General features: G+C 35.3%; 1 protein-coding gene, 1 long non-coding RNA gene and 1 pseudogene across 3 annotated transcripts in view; 2 read left to right on the forward strand and 1 right to left on the reverse strand.

The window, feature by feature from the left end:
* LOC110263079 (uncharacterized) overlaps positions 1-662 on the reverse strand; it is a 2,383-nt gene extending 1,721 nt beyond the window's left edge. The window contains exon 1 of the long non-coding RNA XR_015886126.1: positions 242-662. This is a non-coding gene — a long non-coding RNA (uncharacterized LOC110263079). The remainder of the gene's footprint in view (positions 1-241) is intronic.
* Positions 663-1,736: 1,074 nt separating this feature from the next.
* On the forward strand, positions 1,737-6,203 carry LOC107645231 (uncharacterized). Its single transcript, XM_088492165.1, has 6 exons — positions 1,737-2,289; positions 2,391-3,083; positions 3,588-3,650; positions 3,761-3,821; positions 4,309-4,378; positions 5,748-6,203. Exons 2-6 carry the CDS (start codon positions 3,072-3,074, stop codon positions 5,842-5,844), a joined length of 303 nt encoding a protein of 100 aa, XP_088348291.1. The 5' UTR covers positions 1,737-2,289; positions 2,391-3,071; the 3' UTR covers positions 5,845-6,203.
* Positions 6,204-16,150: 9,947 nt separating this feature from the next.
* LOC110263080 (calcineurin subunit B-like) lies at positions 16,151-17,821 on the forward strand (annotated as a pseudogene). Its single transcript, XR_015885907.1, has 5 exons — positions 16,151-16,242; positions 16,323-16,419; positions 17,072-17,180; positions 17,274-17,348; positions 17,646-17,821. The product of XR_015885907.1 is annotated as a calcineurin subunit B-like (transcript).
* The last annotated feature ends 449 nt before the right edge of the window (positions 17,822-18,270 follow it).

Below are 18,270 nucleotides of genomic sequence, written 5' to 3' on the forward strand. Positions count from 1 at the left end.
TCAAAACCATCAAGAACAAACAGCAACAATCAGCAACAACAATAAACACAACACTGAGCAATTAAATAAAAATACATCTGAACAACAAAAACAGTTCCATAATTACTGTAAAATAAAATAATCTAAATTTCTCATAACAGAAAAACCTAAGAAAATCATTACTAAGAAAAAAACCTAAGAAAACTAAAAACAGATAAGCAAGAAACCTAAGAAAACTCAAAACAGATAAGCAAGAAATTACTTAAAAAAAACCATGAACAACAGAGATTCAGCATTTCAGATGAGGGAGAGGGAGCTCAGATCAGGGCTGAGCACTGGCGTAAGCTCAGCCAAAACAGAGGCCGAAGCGTGGTGATAACAGCAGGCTGGAGCAAAAACAAGGGCTTGAGGCAAGCTCGACCAAGCGACGAAGAGGGAGTACCGCGGCGGAAGCACGGCGATACAGAGGCGGCGGAAGCTCAGAACAGACGCGGAAGCTCAAAACTGACGGGAAAGCGAGGCGAGCAGACGCGTTTCGACGACCATGGGTGCAGTGCGGACGGCGGAGGCGCAGATCGCGACGGCGGCGGTAGTGCGGTGGCGGTGACACAGCTTGAAGAAGAAAGTGGCATTGGAGGCTAGGTTTTGTAATTTTGTTGAGAGAAGGAAGCAGATACGGTGAGTGAGAGAGACAGAGAGGGAGTCTGGGTTAGGGAGGCGTCTTTTATTTATTTTTTTTTGTTGAAAAGGGAAAACCGGCCGGGTCCCGGTTCGTTCCGATCGGCCGGTTCTCGGCTTATTAATGGTTTTTAAATTAACGATTTTCAGATACTAATCGAACCGTGATTGTTGTCGGTTCACGATTAGACCGGTCGGACCGGTCGGACCGGTCCGGTTTTCAGAACCTGGTATATATACATTGATAATTGATTTATGAGTGTACAAGAAAAGTGAAACAACTTGTTGGTATGAAACGGATGGAGACTGTACCAGATGCAACTGTAAAATATCTTTGCTGCAAATCGTTTTATTTTGTTCTATATTTTAGAGCTTATGTTTCTGTAGACTGTAGTATTCTAACTTGATCTGTAAATAGAAATGAGAAAAGCAAGATGTACTAGTCAGACCATATTATAAATGAAATTGAAATATCGTAAAGTTGTTATATATATATATTCTGTTTTATACATTTATCTTATTCATTGTGCTTCAAATTGAAGAGTAACACTGTAAAGTAGACAAGTAGGGAAACAAGTAGTGTAAAGTGTAAACTGTAAAGTGGCGGAAGTTCCCAAATTCAACAACAAAGAAAGTAACAGCGACAGGATTGATGGAATTAAAACGTCTTAAACATTGTTTCTTGCGTGATTATTGGAAAGAAAAAGACTCTCAATACTTTGCTGCCATCTGTAACATAAAACTTTATGAGCTATATAGTCACTGACTTTGACCCGCAAATTGTCAATATTGAATAAAAACTAATTAAAAATAATATAATTCTTTATTTTTACTCACTATGTTACATCAAATCATTTTTTTTTATCAAAGATAAGAGACTCGAACCCGCAACCTCTTAATTGAGTATGAGAAGACTATGCTAGTTAAGCTATTACTCATTAGCATGTTACATCACATCATTATAATTATAGTTTGTTTGTAGTTACATGTTCAACGGTCCCTAGATATTGTTTCATTTGCTGCTAATATCTTTTTAGGACACGTTTTCAGTCTTTGGCATTGTTTGCTCACTGATTTCATATTTATTACTTGTATAACGACCGTGGCTTCTGAAGCCAGGCGTCAATCTCTCAATTAACCAGAATAAAAAAAAAGAAAATGGGGGAGTAACGTAAACACGTTACATTCTCCCCACATCTTCTCCCTCTGTTATCTCTCTTTCATTTTCTTTTGAAACTCTAAATCCCACCTTCCCCTTCTTCTTCTCATAGATAGCCAACTTACTCCTTCTGCTCCGGATAATATCTGGCCATTCACGCTCTGTTTATCGCTCTCCCTATCTCCCAAATCCTCATTTTCTTAAGGCATATCTCTCGCTCCCGAACGCCGTATCTTCAACATCGTTTTTGTCAACCTCCGTGTGAAAACCCTAACCCACCGAGCTAAGCGGAGAGATGCCGGCAATGCTGAGAGACTGGGATCTCTGTTGCGGGCTTCAGACTCTCACGAAGAGCGTTAGCCCGGCGGCTTGCTTCAAGGCAACTGACGAATCGCATCGCACTTCCTCAGCAACGGCGGTTGCAGCTACAAAGGTCCAATCATCATCTTTTCAGGCGTCTTCGTTGTCGATTGGTAATGGCTCCCTATCCCTCGAATTCAAACCGTGTCTTCTTCCATCTTTTTATTCAATATTATGCCTATCACCTATTTCTTGATCTCTCTCTTTAATATAGCTGCCTGTGCGATTAGGGTTCATGGAAAAGGATCCTGGGAACAAATTTTTTTTGGTCTGATTTGTCAGATTCATTTAAAGATCGGTGGTAGTTCTCAAGAGGAAATCAGCCTAGGGTTCATGTCACTTTTCCTCTCTCTTATCTTGGGAAACAACAAGTTAGGTGGGAATTTTTACGGCGGCCCTGTCCTTTCTCTGTCCCCTTCCATCATGTGGTGTGTTTCACTGTTCAGTCCGAATTTTCTGTGATGTAGGTATGTAGTGGTCATGACTTGTTTCAGATTTTTTTATATTTGTTTACTTTGATAGTCAAGTTTCCTTTCAATTAACAGGATTTGTTTTTGTCCCTGTTTGAGCGTTCTTTTCTGATTCTGTTTTGGAAATTGGGTTTTTTGTTTTGATATAAGATGTTGCGTTCCAGTAACAGTAATTGTTTTTGGAACTGTTTATCCATTCCCTTCTGATTTCCTTTTAAAAATTGGGTGGTTTTGTTTGTATCGCTGCTTGTGTGATAGATGAAACAAATGAACTATGCTTAGTGTCAACTGATTCAGTAAAGCTTCTCTCTAATCTCACCCGTTGGAAGGAATGTTGGAAGATAACACTCAGAATCATCAGAATATGGAGTTTAATTGATTATACGGATCTGAATGAAGAACATGCTTTTCTTCAGCTTCTGATAATGGATAAAGAAGTTAGTTATTATAGCTATTTTGATAGTATTGTTGAATAAGTTTGTATAGCAAAATTTTAGTCACTTTAATTAGTCATTTGAATTGGATAATAACTGTTCAATGCACAGATTTAATCATGCTGGTTCAGATGCTTTTTGAAATTGGCTTTAACTAAAAGTTTTATATGATGTTGACTAGAAACATAAATTGAGTTTACTACTACACATGTGTGGAGTGTAAGTGTTGATATTTTCTTATCTTATTTGTTATCAGTTTTAATGTGTTCTTTGGGGTTTTTATTTGTATGTGAAAATTCTAAAATATCTTCAATTTTCTAACTGATTTAAGGTGCTGGAAATGACATGCTTTAAAGTTTCTCAAATAATTTTTTACTCATAAGGTCTCAAATTTCTGTATAATTTGTTCTTACTTTTGGTTAATGATTTGGACCGTTTTTTTCGGGTGTGAAAAATTTGAAATTGTGTTTGACTTTGTGTTCTCGGTTTTCCTTTGTTGTTTTGTAGATTTTATTCCAGGCTGAAAATGCTAGAATAATTGCAATAACTAATGGGATTCTTATTTGTAAGGTTCATGTTGATTTTGCAATTATCATTAACTTTTAATTTATTTTTTTTCCGAAGATTTTACATGCAAAGTGATTGAGAGTCAAATTTGGTTTTGTTGCTTTTTTTTTTAGTTACCCGTTCTTCAACTGTGCAGCAACTTTTGGGTTCAGAGAAGATGGTTGGCAAAGTTAAGTAAGATGGTTTTTGTAATTTTAGAAAATAAAAATATTTTGTTTTTATATTATCAAAGTGGCAAAGTATTGAACTAAATAAGATGGTTTTTGTAATTTTAGAAAATAAAAATATTTTGTTTTATATTATCATTGGGTTTTTATCCTATAATATTTCAGCCTTATTTCTTCTTGGGTATTGAACTAAATAATTAATTAGTATTGTTGTTCTGTCTTTTTTTTTTTTACCATTTGCTTCAGATTGGAGCTATTTATCTCTTATATTTCTAACTGTTGAATGATGTCTTTTTAAGCATTTAATTTCGGAAAACTATTGTGTTAGAACGGTGGAAAATTCTTTAAAAATCTGTATGATGTAATTTCAACTGCTGGGTTCCTTTATTTTATTCTTTGTTGTTTCTCTGATCTTTTGGTTTTTATTTTCTTGGGTACTTATTATATCAATGCATATTTTGTTTCCCGCTTTTCTGATGTGTTATGAGTGATAGGCGTGATGGATGAAGATTTGTTTTTGATGGTCCGCTCTGGTGTTTGCAGTGACGGTGGTGGCACTACTAGGTATGACCCTTCATTCATATTATTCTGTTTTTTGTTATATTTCATTTTAAATTTCACCTTTGTGGGCTTGATACGGTCCAATTTCAATTGCTGCCTTCCTCATTTTGTATGTTGAGAAGTTGTTACATGTTTCCTTACTACTGTTTATTTTCTTTTTTTATGTTTTCCTGATGTTCTTTCTACTTCAATTTTTCACATGTCTATTTTTTTTTTTAATTATTCCACACAATGGAATTGGAAGTCAAATTTATCTATCTACTTTTTTTGTTTTTTAGTTTTTTTTTTCTTGTGTGTTTTTGTAACTAGATTTGGTTTTAGATTTAGTTATTTATTTTTTTTGTAATTTCAGTTACAATTGATTGAATTGTTTTTTCATTCCTTGAGTATTGGTAATGTATTTAGAAGATAATGGTATGTGTGTCTTTTTATTTTGGTTAGTGCTGATTTTTGTTAAAAAATATTTTATACTTTATAGATGATAGATGATTTTTTATTTGATATCTTATGTTTCTTTATGGTTATTTCTTTGTTATTTTTTGTGGGCCTTACTCTCTTTTGTTTATTTCTTTCTCTCTTGATTGAATCTTTTATTTTTTTAGTTTTCTGTTTCTATTGGGGTAAATAATGGGGTTGTTATTTCTACGTGATGTCCATGTTGATTTTATAGGTATCGTAAACAATTTTTTTATTTTCGTTGTTCTGAATTTTTGGACAGAAAAGATTTGAGAGTGAAATTTAGCTTTGTGCCTTTTTTATTTTTTTCATATTAAAATTATTTGTTGTTAGTCACCAGATTTCATTTGTATAAAATTAGTAAGAATTTGATGTCATGTTGATTTTACAAGTATCATGAACATTTTATTTCATTTTTTTTTTCTAAAATTTTGCACACAAGGCTTGAGAGTCAATTTTAGTTTCTTGCATTTTTTTTAATTATAATTAATGCTACTGTATATTTTGAATGTTCAATTTCAAATATCTATTAGTTGTTTTCTTTTTTTTCCCGCCCAAATTAAAAAGTTTAACTATTTCAAAGATTCAAGTTTCTCAGTTGTATATTGCTAGATATACCCCTCCCTCCCCATTTTTTTTTATCTTGTGTTAACTGAACCTACTATATTGTGTGTGCTAAAGTGTCATTCTCTTAAAAGAAAATCTGCCTATTGCCATGAGAGAAGGTGGTGATGTGTTTATCTTGTGTTAAGTGAAGCTACTATATTGTGTGTGTGATCAAGTTGATGAGAGTGAGAAGGTGATGATATATTTATTTGCTTATACAATGTGCTAACTTTTATTGTTTGGTTTTTTAGACCTATTTGTATTAATTTGTCTAATTTGGTTTTAATTTTAATGGATTTATTGAAATTAGGAATATGTTCTTGGCTTTACACAAGGTTGTGCTCAGGATTAGAAAAAGGAAAAGCCTCCTTGAAGAGGTTGACAAGATCCTTGAAGCTCAAATTTGATGATGCTAATGCTTTTGAGGATGAATCTGCATCTGGTGAGGGGGTTCAAGTGACATGGTTTTGCATGTCATTTAACTAGAGCTACTGATTAGGATTTATAGGGCATTAGATATAGGTGATGCAAATGTGTCCACTCTTCTTTGGTATGTAATGTGAATGTTTTTTAGTTGTCTCAAATTTAATTATGTAGTTCTTTATCTTTGCAGTGCAGCTCTATATAGGCCAATAAAATGCAGTAGCTCTTTAGTGATATATATTAGATTTTGTTTTGGCAAATGATTTATATTTGAAGAGTTATATATATACTGTGTTGCGAATTTTATTCAAGAAAAAATTGAGAATCTAGTTGAAAATGATAATTGATGAGAATTTATATGGCTTGTGTTGAATGTTTTCTTAGAAGAAATATAAGAATTAATTATAGAAATTGAGAAGGATATTTAAATGATATTATTTTGAGTTGTTTTGAACGACTTTTAAAGAAGACAGAATGACTGATATCGGTTATTGAGAGAACATAAAGTAATAATTACTTGCCTAACTCTAAATAGATAGCTAGGTTATCTAGATTAGGTTGAGAAAAAAAATCAATTTGAGAAAAGGTCATTATGTTTTTTCGGTTGGATAAGAAAAACTACCATTATGATTACCTTCTATACGTTAAGTTAGAGTATGTTATTAGATTTACACTACATTTAGATAGAGGATCGAAGGTTTAACCATTTTTCTAAAAATTAGTTAGGTTGAAGGTATTCAATGATATTGTGATTTCAAAACACATCTCAAAACACATCACACTTCTGACGTTTTATGTTTTTCATTTTTTTTTTTCATATGAAACTAAAGCTAAGTGTAATCCTTTTTTTTGAGTCTGTTCATTCTATTTACTTCTTATTCTTTTATTTTTATTCTTTAGCTAGCAATATTATGAGCGAGTCATTTACACTTGTTATAGAGAATAGAACATTTACAATGAAGAGGAAAAGAGGCGAGATCTTTGCCACAAGAAACGGTTAATTAATTCTCTTGGTAATGATTATTTCTTTGATTAATGATATATTATTTATCTTTACATTAGTTGAAGCATCTCAAATTATTTTGATTCTTTTATATATATATATATATATGTTTATTTCAGTATTTATTTATTTTTGTAGTAGATTTTTTCTTTTAGTTTTAGTAATAAATTTATTTGTATTTTTTTTTTTGTATAGATCAAGAGGCCTTTTTATTCGAGAATGTACTAACTTCTCATGGGTCAATATCCAACCATATATATATATAGAAAAGGTTTATTTGAGTTATGATTTCTATTTGTAGAAGTGATTGTCAAGATGGGATTCAAACTGATTGGTTGACAACTGAGTTTTTGAATCAGATTACATGTTAAGGAATACCAAATCATGTTCTTAAATTGAAAAAAGATGCTCCTATTATTTTGCTAAGGAACATAGATTAGGCAAATGAATTGTGTAATGGAACTCGATTCATTGTTCAAGATCTTGGAAATAATATTATTAGTGCTAAAATTGTATCTGGAAATAACATTGGTGACAAAATTTTTATTCCTCGGATGAATTTAGTACCCAGTGATCCTAGTATTCTTTTTAAATTTCAATGTAGGCAGTTTTCAATTAGTCTTTGTTTTGCGATAACTATTAATAAGAGTCAAGGGAAACTTTGTCTCTGGTTAGTATTTATCTTCGACGAGTTTTTCTCATGGACAGTTATATGTTGCGATATCTAGAGTGACAACAAGATTAGGATTGAAGATATTATTGTCTAATGAAGATGATAAATATTGGAACTTTACATCTAATGTTGTGTATAAGGAAATTTTTCAAAAAATATAATTGGTAAGTGGATTATTTAACAGAATTCTTTGTTTAGTATATTTTTTTTTCATATCCTATAGATTCTACTTTTTCCTAATTCCTATTGTCTTTTGCATTTGGGGTTTGTTTTGTTCCATATACCTTAAATTCTATATTTGGTTATCGTTCAGAAGAAGCGTCGTGGATCTACTGACTGAGTGTTCTTTGTTGATATGCATGTCTAACATTGCTCACAATGGATTTGGATTAGGGTGCTGTTGATGATTATCACCACCTTATTAGAGGGAAACAAAATATATATTTAAAAAGTTTTACTATTATTGTTTTAGTTCAGTTGTATTTATTTGATGTCTATTTTAAAACATAAAAATTTCTATACTAATGTAAAAAGTAATAATACGAGAAAAATAAAAAAAATGAACTTATGTCGTGAATAAAAATTTTTTACCCATGCAACGTTGGAGATATTAATTGCAAGTAAAGAAACGTTAGCACAAATTATATACTATGGAGAAGTTTTTAAGTGTACCGTCGTATTGGTATTTCAGTAATTTTTAACCGTTGATCTTATATATATATATATTTTATAATTAAAATCAACAATTAAAAATCATTGAAACACCAATACTACGGTACACTTGAAAATTTTCCTATATTATATCCAATATTTTGTTACCGTAAACTTTAAGATTGTTTACCCCCTCCCCTTAATACGTTCACATCAAGTAGAAAACTACGATAATTGATCAATGCCAACCATAATTGGATTCTAAAACATCAAAAATCAAAGAAATTCAACATTCCTTCTAAAATTTTGAAAATTGGGAGAAAGAAGAGATTGGGGTAAAATAACAAGTTACTTATGAAATTATTTCAGTAGAAACGTAGAGCTCGATGCGGTGAACGTATGGTTACAAACGGTGCGGCGATCGGGGCTCGGACGGAGGAGATACAGCGAATTGAAATCATTGTAAGGGTTCGGTGTTTCTTTCTTTCCTTCCCTGGAGCTGAATGCTTTCAACGTGCTTCAGCTGAAATGAAGAGAAGATGGAGCGTTGGTTCACTTAAAAGGGCTGGTCCGGTTGGACCGACAGCTCGATTTGGGTCTGGTTCAATCGGTTCGGTCTGTTTGGTCCAATTTTAGACCGTTTTCTTTGAAATTAGTGTCAAAATTCTCGTTTCATGAGCTTTATCCTAATTTGATATAATTTTTATATTTCTAATCCTCTTTATTAAAAACTAATTTATTGACTAATTATCTACTAATTAATCGGGGTTTACATTCTACCCACCTAACAAAGAATTTTGCCCTCAAAATTCAAATCTAGTTACCTGAAAAGAGATGTGGATAGTCCTTTCGCATATCTGATTCAAGCTCCCAGGTATGTTCTTCGATACCACTTCGACTCCAAGCTACTTTTACCAATGATACTTCCTTCGCGCGTAACCGTTTAACACTAGTGTCATCAATTCTTACCGGAACTACTGGAAGTGTTAGATCTTCTCTTACTTGAATTGGTTCTGGTTCTAGAACATGACTTACGTCAGGAGTATATTTCTGAAGCTATGACACATGAAACACGTCGTGCAAATTCGAAAGATATGGCAGTGAGGCGATTCTGTAAGCCACTGGCCCAAATCTCTTCAGGATCTCAAACGGTCCAATATAACGGGGATTCAGTTTATTAGTCTTAATAGCTCTTCCCACTCCAGTGGTTGGTGTTACTTTCAGAAAGAAATGTTCTCCTTCTTCAAACTCCAAGGGCTTCCGCCTTTGGTCTGCATAACTCTTCTGACGGCTTTGGGCTATAAGCATTCGATATTTAAGAAGGAATGTTGAATTTCTTTAATTTTTGATGTTTTAGAATCCAATTAGCTTGAGGAAAATGTTCACTCTTACTTATGTGAAGTTTGGGTAAGGTGAGGATACGATAATTCTATTTTAATTTCATTGAATTTGAGCTTTGAGTATTAAATTGGATATATATGTGTTATAAATGTGTATTAGGTTGTGAATAAATAATTGGAGCTTGGAATTGTGGATATTGGAACTTGGAGGAAGCTGAGCCTAGTGTTTATTGAATTCTGGAAGGGCTGTGTTTATTATAATTAAAGTGCCTTAATCGTTACGTGGGAATCGGCCAAGGTATGGTTTAGGTTTCTTGCATTTAATATTTAATGTTCTGTGAATACTTAGGTTAGATGACCTTAAGATAAGTTGGATTGCCGGTGAACAATCAATGTTTAGGAATTTTGTTATTGAATATGATTAGTTGGTGTTTGTTGGATAATTGATGATTTGGAGAAATATGGAATTGTGGGATGTTTATGATAGAAGATTGATCAATTATGGTTTTTGGTTGGCATTGATTGATAGACTTGAATATTGAAAGTGTGATATTGTTAATTTGAGAATATGTTTTGTGTTGATTGTCAAATGATGAGGAAAAGGGAATGTCATATTGAAGAATGCAGGTTTTGTAGTAAAGGAATGGAGTTTTGATTGAAAATTGAGGTTTGGATATTTTTGTCAAGGTTGGTTTTTTACCGAACTTTGGCGAGGCATAACTTAGTTTCCAGACCTTCAATTTGTTTTCAATTTGTTTTAAAATGAAAATTGGGTTTGTGATGTTTATGCCATTCGAAGAACGGAAGGAAAACGATTTAAAACGATTGAGTTATGTCCATCGGAAGTTTGGCTGTTAAATATATGGTTATGTTGCTGGATTTTGGCAAGGTTTGCAACTCTTTGGTGATCTGCTGCTGCTTTTAAAAAGGACGTACATCCACGTGTACGCGTGGCCCAGGCATACGCGTGGAATGTGAAATTTGGTTGCGCGACTCAAGTAGTTCTACGCGTACGCGTGATGGACCAGCAAGCATGCCCACGCATATGCGTGACTCACGCGTACTCGTGACATGAGGTATCCATCTACGCGTACGCGTGAAAAAGGGGTGCGCGCGCGAGAGCTGCACTTGCCCATAGCCACGCGTACGCGTAAACCACGCACACGCGTGGACTCTATTTTCAGCAAACTTGGCTTTTAATATTTTAAACGGTGTTTCAAACTTTTAAACCTTTATCTTCATTCCATTGATCATAAATAATAGTGTTAAACCTGATAATCAAATGAAGTTAGGAAAAGAGGATAACTTGAAGGTGAAGTAAAGTTGAAAAGTGATGAATTGATTATGAGATGTTATGGACGAGTCTTATATGATACTTGATTGGATGTTCTGGTGAAAGATTATGTATGAAATTTGGCTTGAATGATTTAATGATCTGAGATACGAGGTTCCTTGGATAAAGTGTCGTGGCTTGCCACCACGTGTACCAGGTTGAAAACTCGATACTCTGTTGACCCTACGACGTAAGTGTGACCGGGCACTATATAAATTCCTGGGAATGTTACCCCCATTGAGCAATATTGATTATTTGAGATAAAGCTATGTATAGACTCTTGGGGATGCACATCGGGGGACAGTCTAAGTTCAATTTAGACTAGTCGGGTTGGCTGGATAACCGACAGATGAGCCTCATCAGCCATAGGACAGGCATGCATCATATGAATATTACTTGAATTACTTGCTTGTAATTTAATTGAGTGTGCCTATATGTACTTGCCATGTTAAATGTGTATTTGTTACCTGCAGTAATTGTAACCTTCTTGTGCTTGCCTTTATTTGTCTATTCGTCTGTGAAAATGCATGATGGAGTTGGAGGTATGGAGGAATGATAGTATGGGACATAGATTTAAGGTTAAGTTTAGTTAGGTTTAAATATTCTTAGAAAACCACCTTTTATGGCTCCTGTTTAATACTTTAAGCTCTATAATCTGAGTGTCGGCGTTCTAGGATTTCCTCTGGCATTCCCAGGACCTTATATATTATGTGCGTGGCACCTTTACCATACTGAGAACCTCTGGTTCTCATTCCATACTATGTTGTTGTTTTTCATATGCAGGTCGAGAGGCATCTCGTTAGGCGTCTGGACTCTTGAAGCGGAGTGGTTACTGGGTAGTTTTGCTGCACAGTGATGTATATAAGTACTTAGTTTTCTCTCCGCATAACTTATTCTTTTTTATCCTCTTAGAGGTTTATGGAGAGGCAGGACTGTGTATATGAACTTTTGGATTTTGGATATGTATGTATGTATGTGTAAATATTCTCCGGCCAGTCTTGACTTCGCGGGCTGAGTTAGGAGCTTGTTATCTTGTATCTGTGGCACTCTATTCCTACTTATATTATTTTATGTTTAGTAATTATGATTTTCTTAGCACGGAAGTTAACTTGTATCTTGAGCGTTGCGCTTTTATTTCGCGATTTTTATTTCCTCTATTCTTCAAGGCTCCTAGCATATTATAATTCTTCTGCTATTATATATACTCATTTTATTTTAGAGGTCGTAATACCACACCACCTCTGTTTTACGACTTAAGCGTAAAGCTTAGTGTGATAGGGCGTTACATTATGGTATCAGAGCAGTTCGTTCCTATAGAGCCTGAGAGACGGACTGATTATGCTTCTGTGCATACTCTGTGTGTGACTATATGCTACTTAAGATATCTGACTGGTATATGTAGCATACATGTTCGTGAGTATGCATTTGGGATTTTAAAACATTAAACTTGAGATATTGTGACTGATCACCTTAATATCAATTGTTTGGTGTGAATAAGAACCAAATGTCGTCTCGCGGATCCGAGCGAGGTGCCCAGAGGGAAAATCTTAGGACCGAACCGATGGAAGCTTGGGTGCTGGTACAAGCAATGTAGGGCAATACTACAGGTCTATGACCTTTACTAATTTCCTTCAGAGTGGTCCACCTCGGTTTAATGGAAATGTCAATGCATTGGAGGCTGATCGGTGGTTTTGAGACGTGGAGAGATTTTTGTACATTCAGCATGTTCCTGAAGTACAGTCAGTGGAAATAGTGACCCACATGTTAGAGGGAGATGCTCAAAAATGGTGGCAGAAGTTATGTCATACCCTGCAGATGGAATTATCAGATATCCCTTGTAATAGATTCAAGACAGAATTTTACGGGAAATATTTTTTTGCATGCACTTCGCACTGCAAAGAAGTTGGAGTTAATGCAGTTGAAGCAAAAGAATATGTATGTTGCTGACTATACTCGTGAATTAAACAACCTGTGCTGCCTCTCAAGAGCTTGTCAAGGAAATCCAGCTGACTATGAGGAATGGAAGTGTGCTCAGTATGAGAAAGGACTTAGGAGAGACATCTTTAACTATGTGTATCCGTAAAGGTTAACGAATTTCATTGAACTGGTTAAGAAGAGTCAATTAGCAGAAAATTACTTCATGAAGTGGGCGATGCTACAGGAAGGCTATGGGAAGACTGCTCCAGATGAGCCATATAGAACTGGGCTAGATGAATGCTACAAGTGCGGGAAGCTGGGGCACACGGCTCGAGACTGTCCACACATGAAACGGCGGAATGTAACCGAAACCGATTCTCAGACTCGAGGTATCCATGAATTAGTCGTTGAATTCTGAAATTTCTTGCATATCATTAATATGTGATATTTATTCGTTATGTGTGACGTGCGTTGGTAATTGTAAAGCTCAAGTCGATAATTGGTCGAAGGGTATTAGTTGTTAAGACGGAGTAATGTTTAGTCAATTTAGAAGGGTGGATCGGTTTGAAGTTATGTTAGGTTTAAAATGGATAAGGGTTACAGATGAAGATATTCCAAAAACTATTTTTAGGACACGTTATGGTCATTATGAGTATGCGGTGACGTCTTTTGGATCGACTCATACTCCGGTAGTATTCATGGATTATGTGAACATGATTTTCCGGCCGTACCTAGACAAATTTGTTATTATCTTCATCGATGATATTCTTGTTTATCCTAAAACTGAAGAAGAGCATACTGATCATTTGCGAACCGTACTGTAAATTCTGAGAGACAGAAAGTTTTATGCAAAGTTATCTAAATATGAGTTTTGGAAGAGTGAGGGGAAGTTTCTCGGTCATGTAGTAAGCAAGCAAGGAATAGCTATGGATCCTGATAAGATGGAAGCAGTAATGAATTGGGATCGACCAACTTCAGTGACAGAGATTCGGAGTTTCCTAAGTTTGGCGGATATTATCGGAGATTTATTAAGGGATTTTCATAGCTCGCCTTACCTTTAACTAAGTTAACTTGGAAGGATACACCTTTTGTCTGGTCTCTGGAATGTGAAGAGAGCTTTCAAGTATTGAAGCACAGATTACTGCACTCGTGTTGGTATTGTCTGTACCAAGTGAACCGTTTGAAGTGTACTGTGATGCATCTTTGAAAGGTTTGGGGTGCGTTCTGTTGCAGTACCAGAATGTTGTAGCATACGCCTTACGGCAATTAAGGCCACATGAGATGAAATATCCAACACATGATTTGGAGCTAGCTGCTGTTGTGTTTGATTTAAAGATCTGGAGACACTACCTCTATGGCGTTAAGTTTCATATTTTCTCAGACCATAAGAGTTTGAAGTATATTTTTGAGCAGAAAGAGTTGAATATGCGTCAGAGGAGGTGGATGGAGCTTCTAAAAGATTATGATTTTGAATTGAATTATCATCCAGGAAAAGCGAACGTTGTGGCAGACGCCTTGAGTCGGAAATCTTTATATGCAGCTTGGATGATGCTACGGGAAGAAGAATTACTAAGGGCATTTCAAGGTTTGAATTTGGAAGTTAGAGAAGAATCTGGAATTTTGTGTTTGAGTTAGTTGCAGATTTCAAGTGATTTTAAATCAAAACTTCTGAAGGCTCATCGAGACAGTAAAGCGTTACGTAAGGTATTACCAGCAATTGAACAAAGAAAACAGTGGAGAGTGTCAGAAGGACAAGATGGTTTGTGGAGGTTCAAGAACCGGATTGTTGTGCCAGATATTGGAGACCTGCGACAGAGTATCTTGAAGGAAGCTTATAAGAGTGGATTCTCATTCATCCAGGGAGCACTAAAATGTATCAAGATCTGAAAGCGATGTTCTGGTGGCCAGGTATGAAGAATGATGTGGCATTGCATGTATCTAAATGTTTAACGTGTCAGAAGGTTAAGATTGAGCATCAGAGACTATCAGGGACCCTTCAGCCTTTGGAGATTCCACAATGAAAATGGGAGAGTATCGCAATGGATTTTGTGATAGGTTTGTCTAGAACACGGTCTGGTTGTGACGCTATTTGGGTGGTTGTGGATCGATTGACGAAATCAGCTCACTTTCTTTCTATCCGAATAAGTTGTACAATGGAAGAATTAGCTCGAATGTATATTAGAGAGATTGTCAGGTTGCATGGCGTGCCTTCTACCATTATATCTAACAGGGATCCTTGCTTTACATCAAGGTTTTGGAGATCTTTTCAGCGTGCATTTGGAACTCAGCTAAGTTTGAATACTGTGTATCACCCTCAGACAGATGTTCAGTCAGAGAGAACTATCCAGACCTTGGACGATATACTAAGGGCTTGTGTTTTGGACCAGCCAGTGAGCTGAGATCGGTATATGCCATTAGTGAAATTTACTTATAATAATAGCTACCATGCGAGCGTCGGAATGGCTCCATATGAAACTCTGTATGACAGGAAATGTCAATCTCCGCTATGTTGGTATAAAACTGGAGAAAGAAGTTTGTTAGGGTCAAAAATGATAGCTGAAACCACTGAACAGATAAAGAAGATTCGTAGTCAAATGCTTATAGCCTAAAGCCGTCAGAAGAGTTATGCAGACCAAAGGCAGAAGCCTTTGGAGTTTGAAGAAGGAGAACATGTCTTTCTGAAAGCAACACCAACCACTAGAGTGGGAAGAGCTATTAAGACTAAGAAACTGAATCCCCGTTATATTAGACCATTTGAGATCCTGAAGAGAATTGGGCCAGTGGCTTGTAGAATCGCCTTACTGCCATATCTTTCGAATTTGCACGACGTGTTTCATGTGTCACAGCTTCGGAAATATACTCCTGACGTAAGTCATGTTCTAGAACCAGAACCAATTCAAGTAAGAGAAGATCTAACACTTCCAGTAATTCCGGTGAGAATTGATGACACTAGTGTTAAACGGTTACGCGCGAAGGAAGTATTATTGGTAAAAGTAGCTTGGAGTCGAACTGGTATCGAAGAACATACCTGGGAGCTCGAATCAGATATGCGAAAGGACTATCCACATCTCTTTTCAGGTAACTAGATTTGAATTTTGAGGGCAAAATTCTTTGTTAGGTAAGTAGAATGTAAACCCCGATTAATTAGTAGATAATTAGTCAGTAAATTAATTTTTAATAAGGAGGATTAGAAATATGAATTATATCAAATTAGGATAGAACTCATCGAAACGAAAATTTTGACACTAATTTCGAAGAAAACGGTCCAAAATTGAACCAAACAGACCGAACCGGATCCGAACCGGGTTGTCGGTCCAAATGGACCAGCTCTTTTAAGTGAACCCACGGTCCATCTTCTCCTCATTTCAGCTGAAGCACGTTGAAAGCATTCAGCTCCAGGGAAGGAAAGAAAGAAACACCGAACCCTTACGGTGATTTCAATTCGCCATGAATCCACTTTCTCAGGTGCACCATGCAGCTTTTTGCCAAAATTACTAACTTCCTTTTTATGTTATGGTTTCATGGATTCTGTGCTTTCTTTGCAGAGGTTACTGAAGATGGTGGATGGTATAAATTTCAAGGACTTTGTGGCATTCTTATCTGCTTTTAGCGCTAAAGCTACTGCACAGCATAAAATTGAACGTATGTGTATCTATCTCTACCGCTCAGAATTGGAGTACTTTCTCTCTGCACAATTTTGTAAATGTAATTCCAAAATTGTTATTGCCGTTGAACATGCTCCCTTCAAGTTATATTCCTTTGGATTCTTATGTTTACTGAGTTATATAAAAAATGGAAAAACACTATTCATAGCTCAAACATTCGTGACACATGTATAAAAATACGATTTTTACCAATTACTTGTGTATTTAAATTGTTTTTTAATTAACAAAACAAAGAGAAGAAAATACTGATGTCAAATCGGTGGTTATTATAAAAGGTGTAGATATAATGGGATTGAAATAAATAATCAATAAAAATGTGGTTGACGGGTACCTGGCTACCGGCAAGGTGCTAGTGTTACAGAGAAGTTCTAACTTGTGTCCTTAGAAGTAGTTTTAATCAGAAGATGTAGAGTAGGTAAAAAATGCTGAATTTTTTCTCAGTTTATATACAAGCATAATATAGTTTGTTTAGTTGTTATGGTTCCATTGATTCATAGCTCACTCTCAAAGAACTTCAGGTCTGTCATTTGTTTGAATCGAATGGCGGTAACTAGGTTTACTTGTCCATGGCATTGTGTGGTTTGCTTTTAGTGGCGGTAACTAGGTTTACTTGTTTGTCTATGTTGCAGTTATTTTCAAAGTATATGATTCGGACCGTAATGGGAAGGTGCTTTCAATGATATACTGGAAGTCCTAAAAGATTTGTCTGGTTCATTCATGTCTGATGAACAGAGAGAGGTATCACCAAAGACTATACATGTCCCAATTTTAATTTCATCTTGCTATTCTAAATGAGTGATTTGGTTTTGGTCTCTGTTCTTTGATTTGCAGCGAGTTTTGAGCCAAGTTCTCAAAGAAGCCGGATACACAAAAGACTCCTCTTTGACATTGGACGACTTCATTAAGGTTTGTAAGTTTTATAATATTCTTTTCTGGACATGGTTTATTAGAGACGGTTTAATGGTCATTAGCGGATGGAACTACAGAATCAAGTAGAAAAAAAGAATGATGCCTTCAGAGAGGGATTTTTTTCTTATGTGAAAGCATTTCAGAAAAATCAACTTTTCTTGTGCCTTCTTAATCGAGAAATTTGGCCTAATTGCAAATATCAAGAACTTGTCTGTTAGAAGACTCCATTTTTAGGCTCTTCCGTTTCTTTCTATTTCTGGATATTGTTTAATTCTTGTTTCCCATCTGTCACAGGTTCTTGGCCAATCCGAACTAAAAATGGATGTTGAAATCCCTGTTGATTGAAAATGGCTTGATGTATTCTTTACTGTTCTTGAAAGGAAAAAAATTGTAATCTGTATTCTGTATTCATGAGATTCGTGTAATATAGCTCTTGTGGAAATGGAATTTGCACAAATACTGTTATCTCCTTGGGGTTCTTGACTTCTTGTATCATAGTTCTCTTAGGCCAAGTTAAGTTACTAACTCAGGACAGACATACAGAGATTCTTAGAGGCAGGCAACTGTCTTTGTATTTTTTGTCCCGAGACACTTGTTAAGACAACCTTAGAGCCACTAGTTGATTTCAGGTTTATAGTTTAATTTATTTAATTTTTCATTTTCCTTGAAATCTTTTCAATAATTTTCAGTTTCCTGAATTCAAATGAGGCAACTTTTGCTACTTGAAGCTTCCAATTTTTGATGATTTATATGATTTCTTTCTCAGTTCTCACTGCATATTTAAATTCTTCTTACTGTGCCTTTTCAGCGGTCAGAAATTATCTCTTCAGCACAAGCTAAAAGCAGCTTCATTGAATGTTAGAATTGTAAGATTATTGAATGTTAGAATTGTAAGATTAATGTTCTTTTCTAGGCTCTT

This window comes from Arachis ipaensis, chromosome B6 (genome assembly GCF_059453495.1).
Source record: "Arachis ipaensis isolate K30076 ecotype BB chromosome B6, ASM5945349v1, whole genome shotgun sequence".
Classification (NCBI taxonomy): domain Eukaryota; kingdom Viridiplantae; phylum Streptophyta; class Magnoliopsida; order Fabales; family Fabaceae; genus Arachis; species Arachis ipaensis.

What these genes read in the sequence shown, in the direction of transcription:
- LOC107645231 (XM_088492165.1), top strand. An exon ending in AAGATGGTTGGCAAAGTTAA is followed by an intron (nt 3,822 to 4,308) that starts GTAAGATGGTTT and finishes TATGAGTGATAG; the next exon opens with GCGTGATGGATGAAGATTTG. An exon ending in GACGGTGGTGGCACTACTAG is followed by an intron (nt 4,379 to 5,747) that starts GTATGACCCTTC and finishes TATTGAAATTAG; the next exon opens with GAATATGTTCTTGGCTTTAC.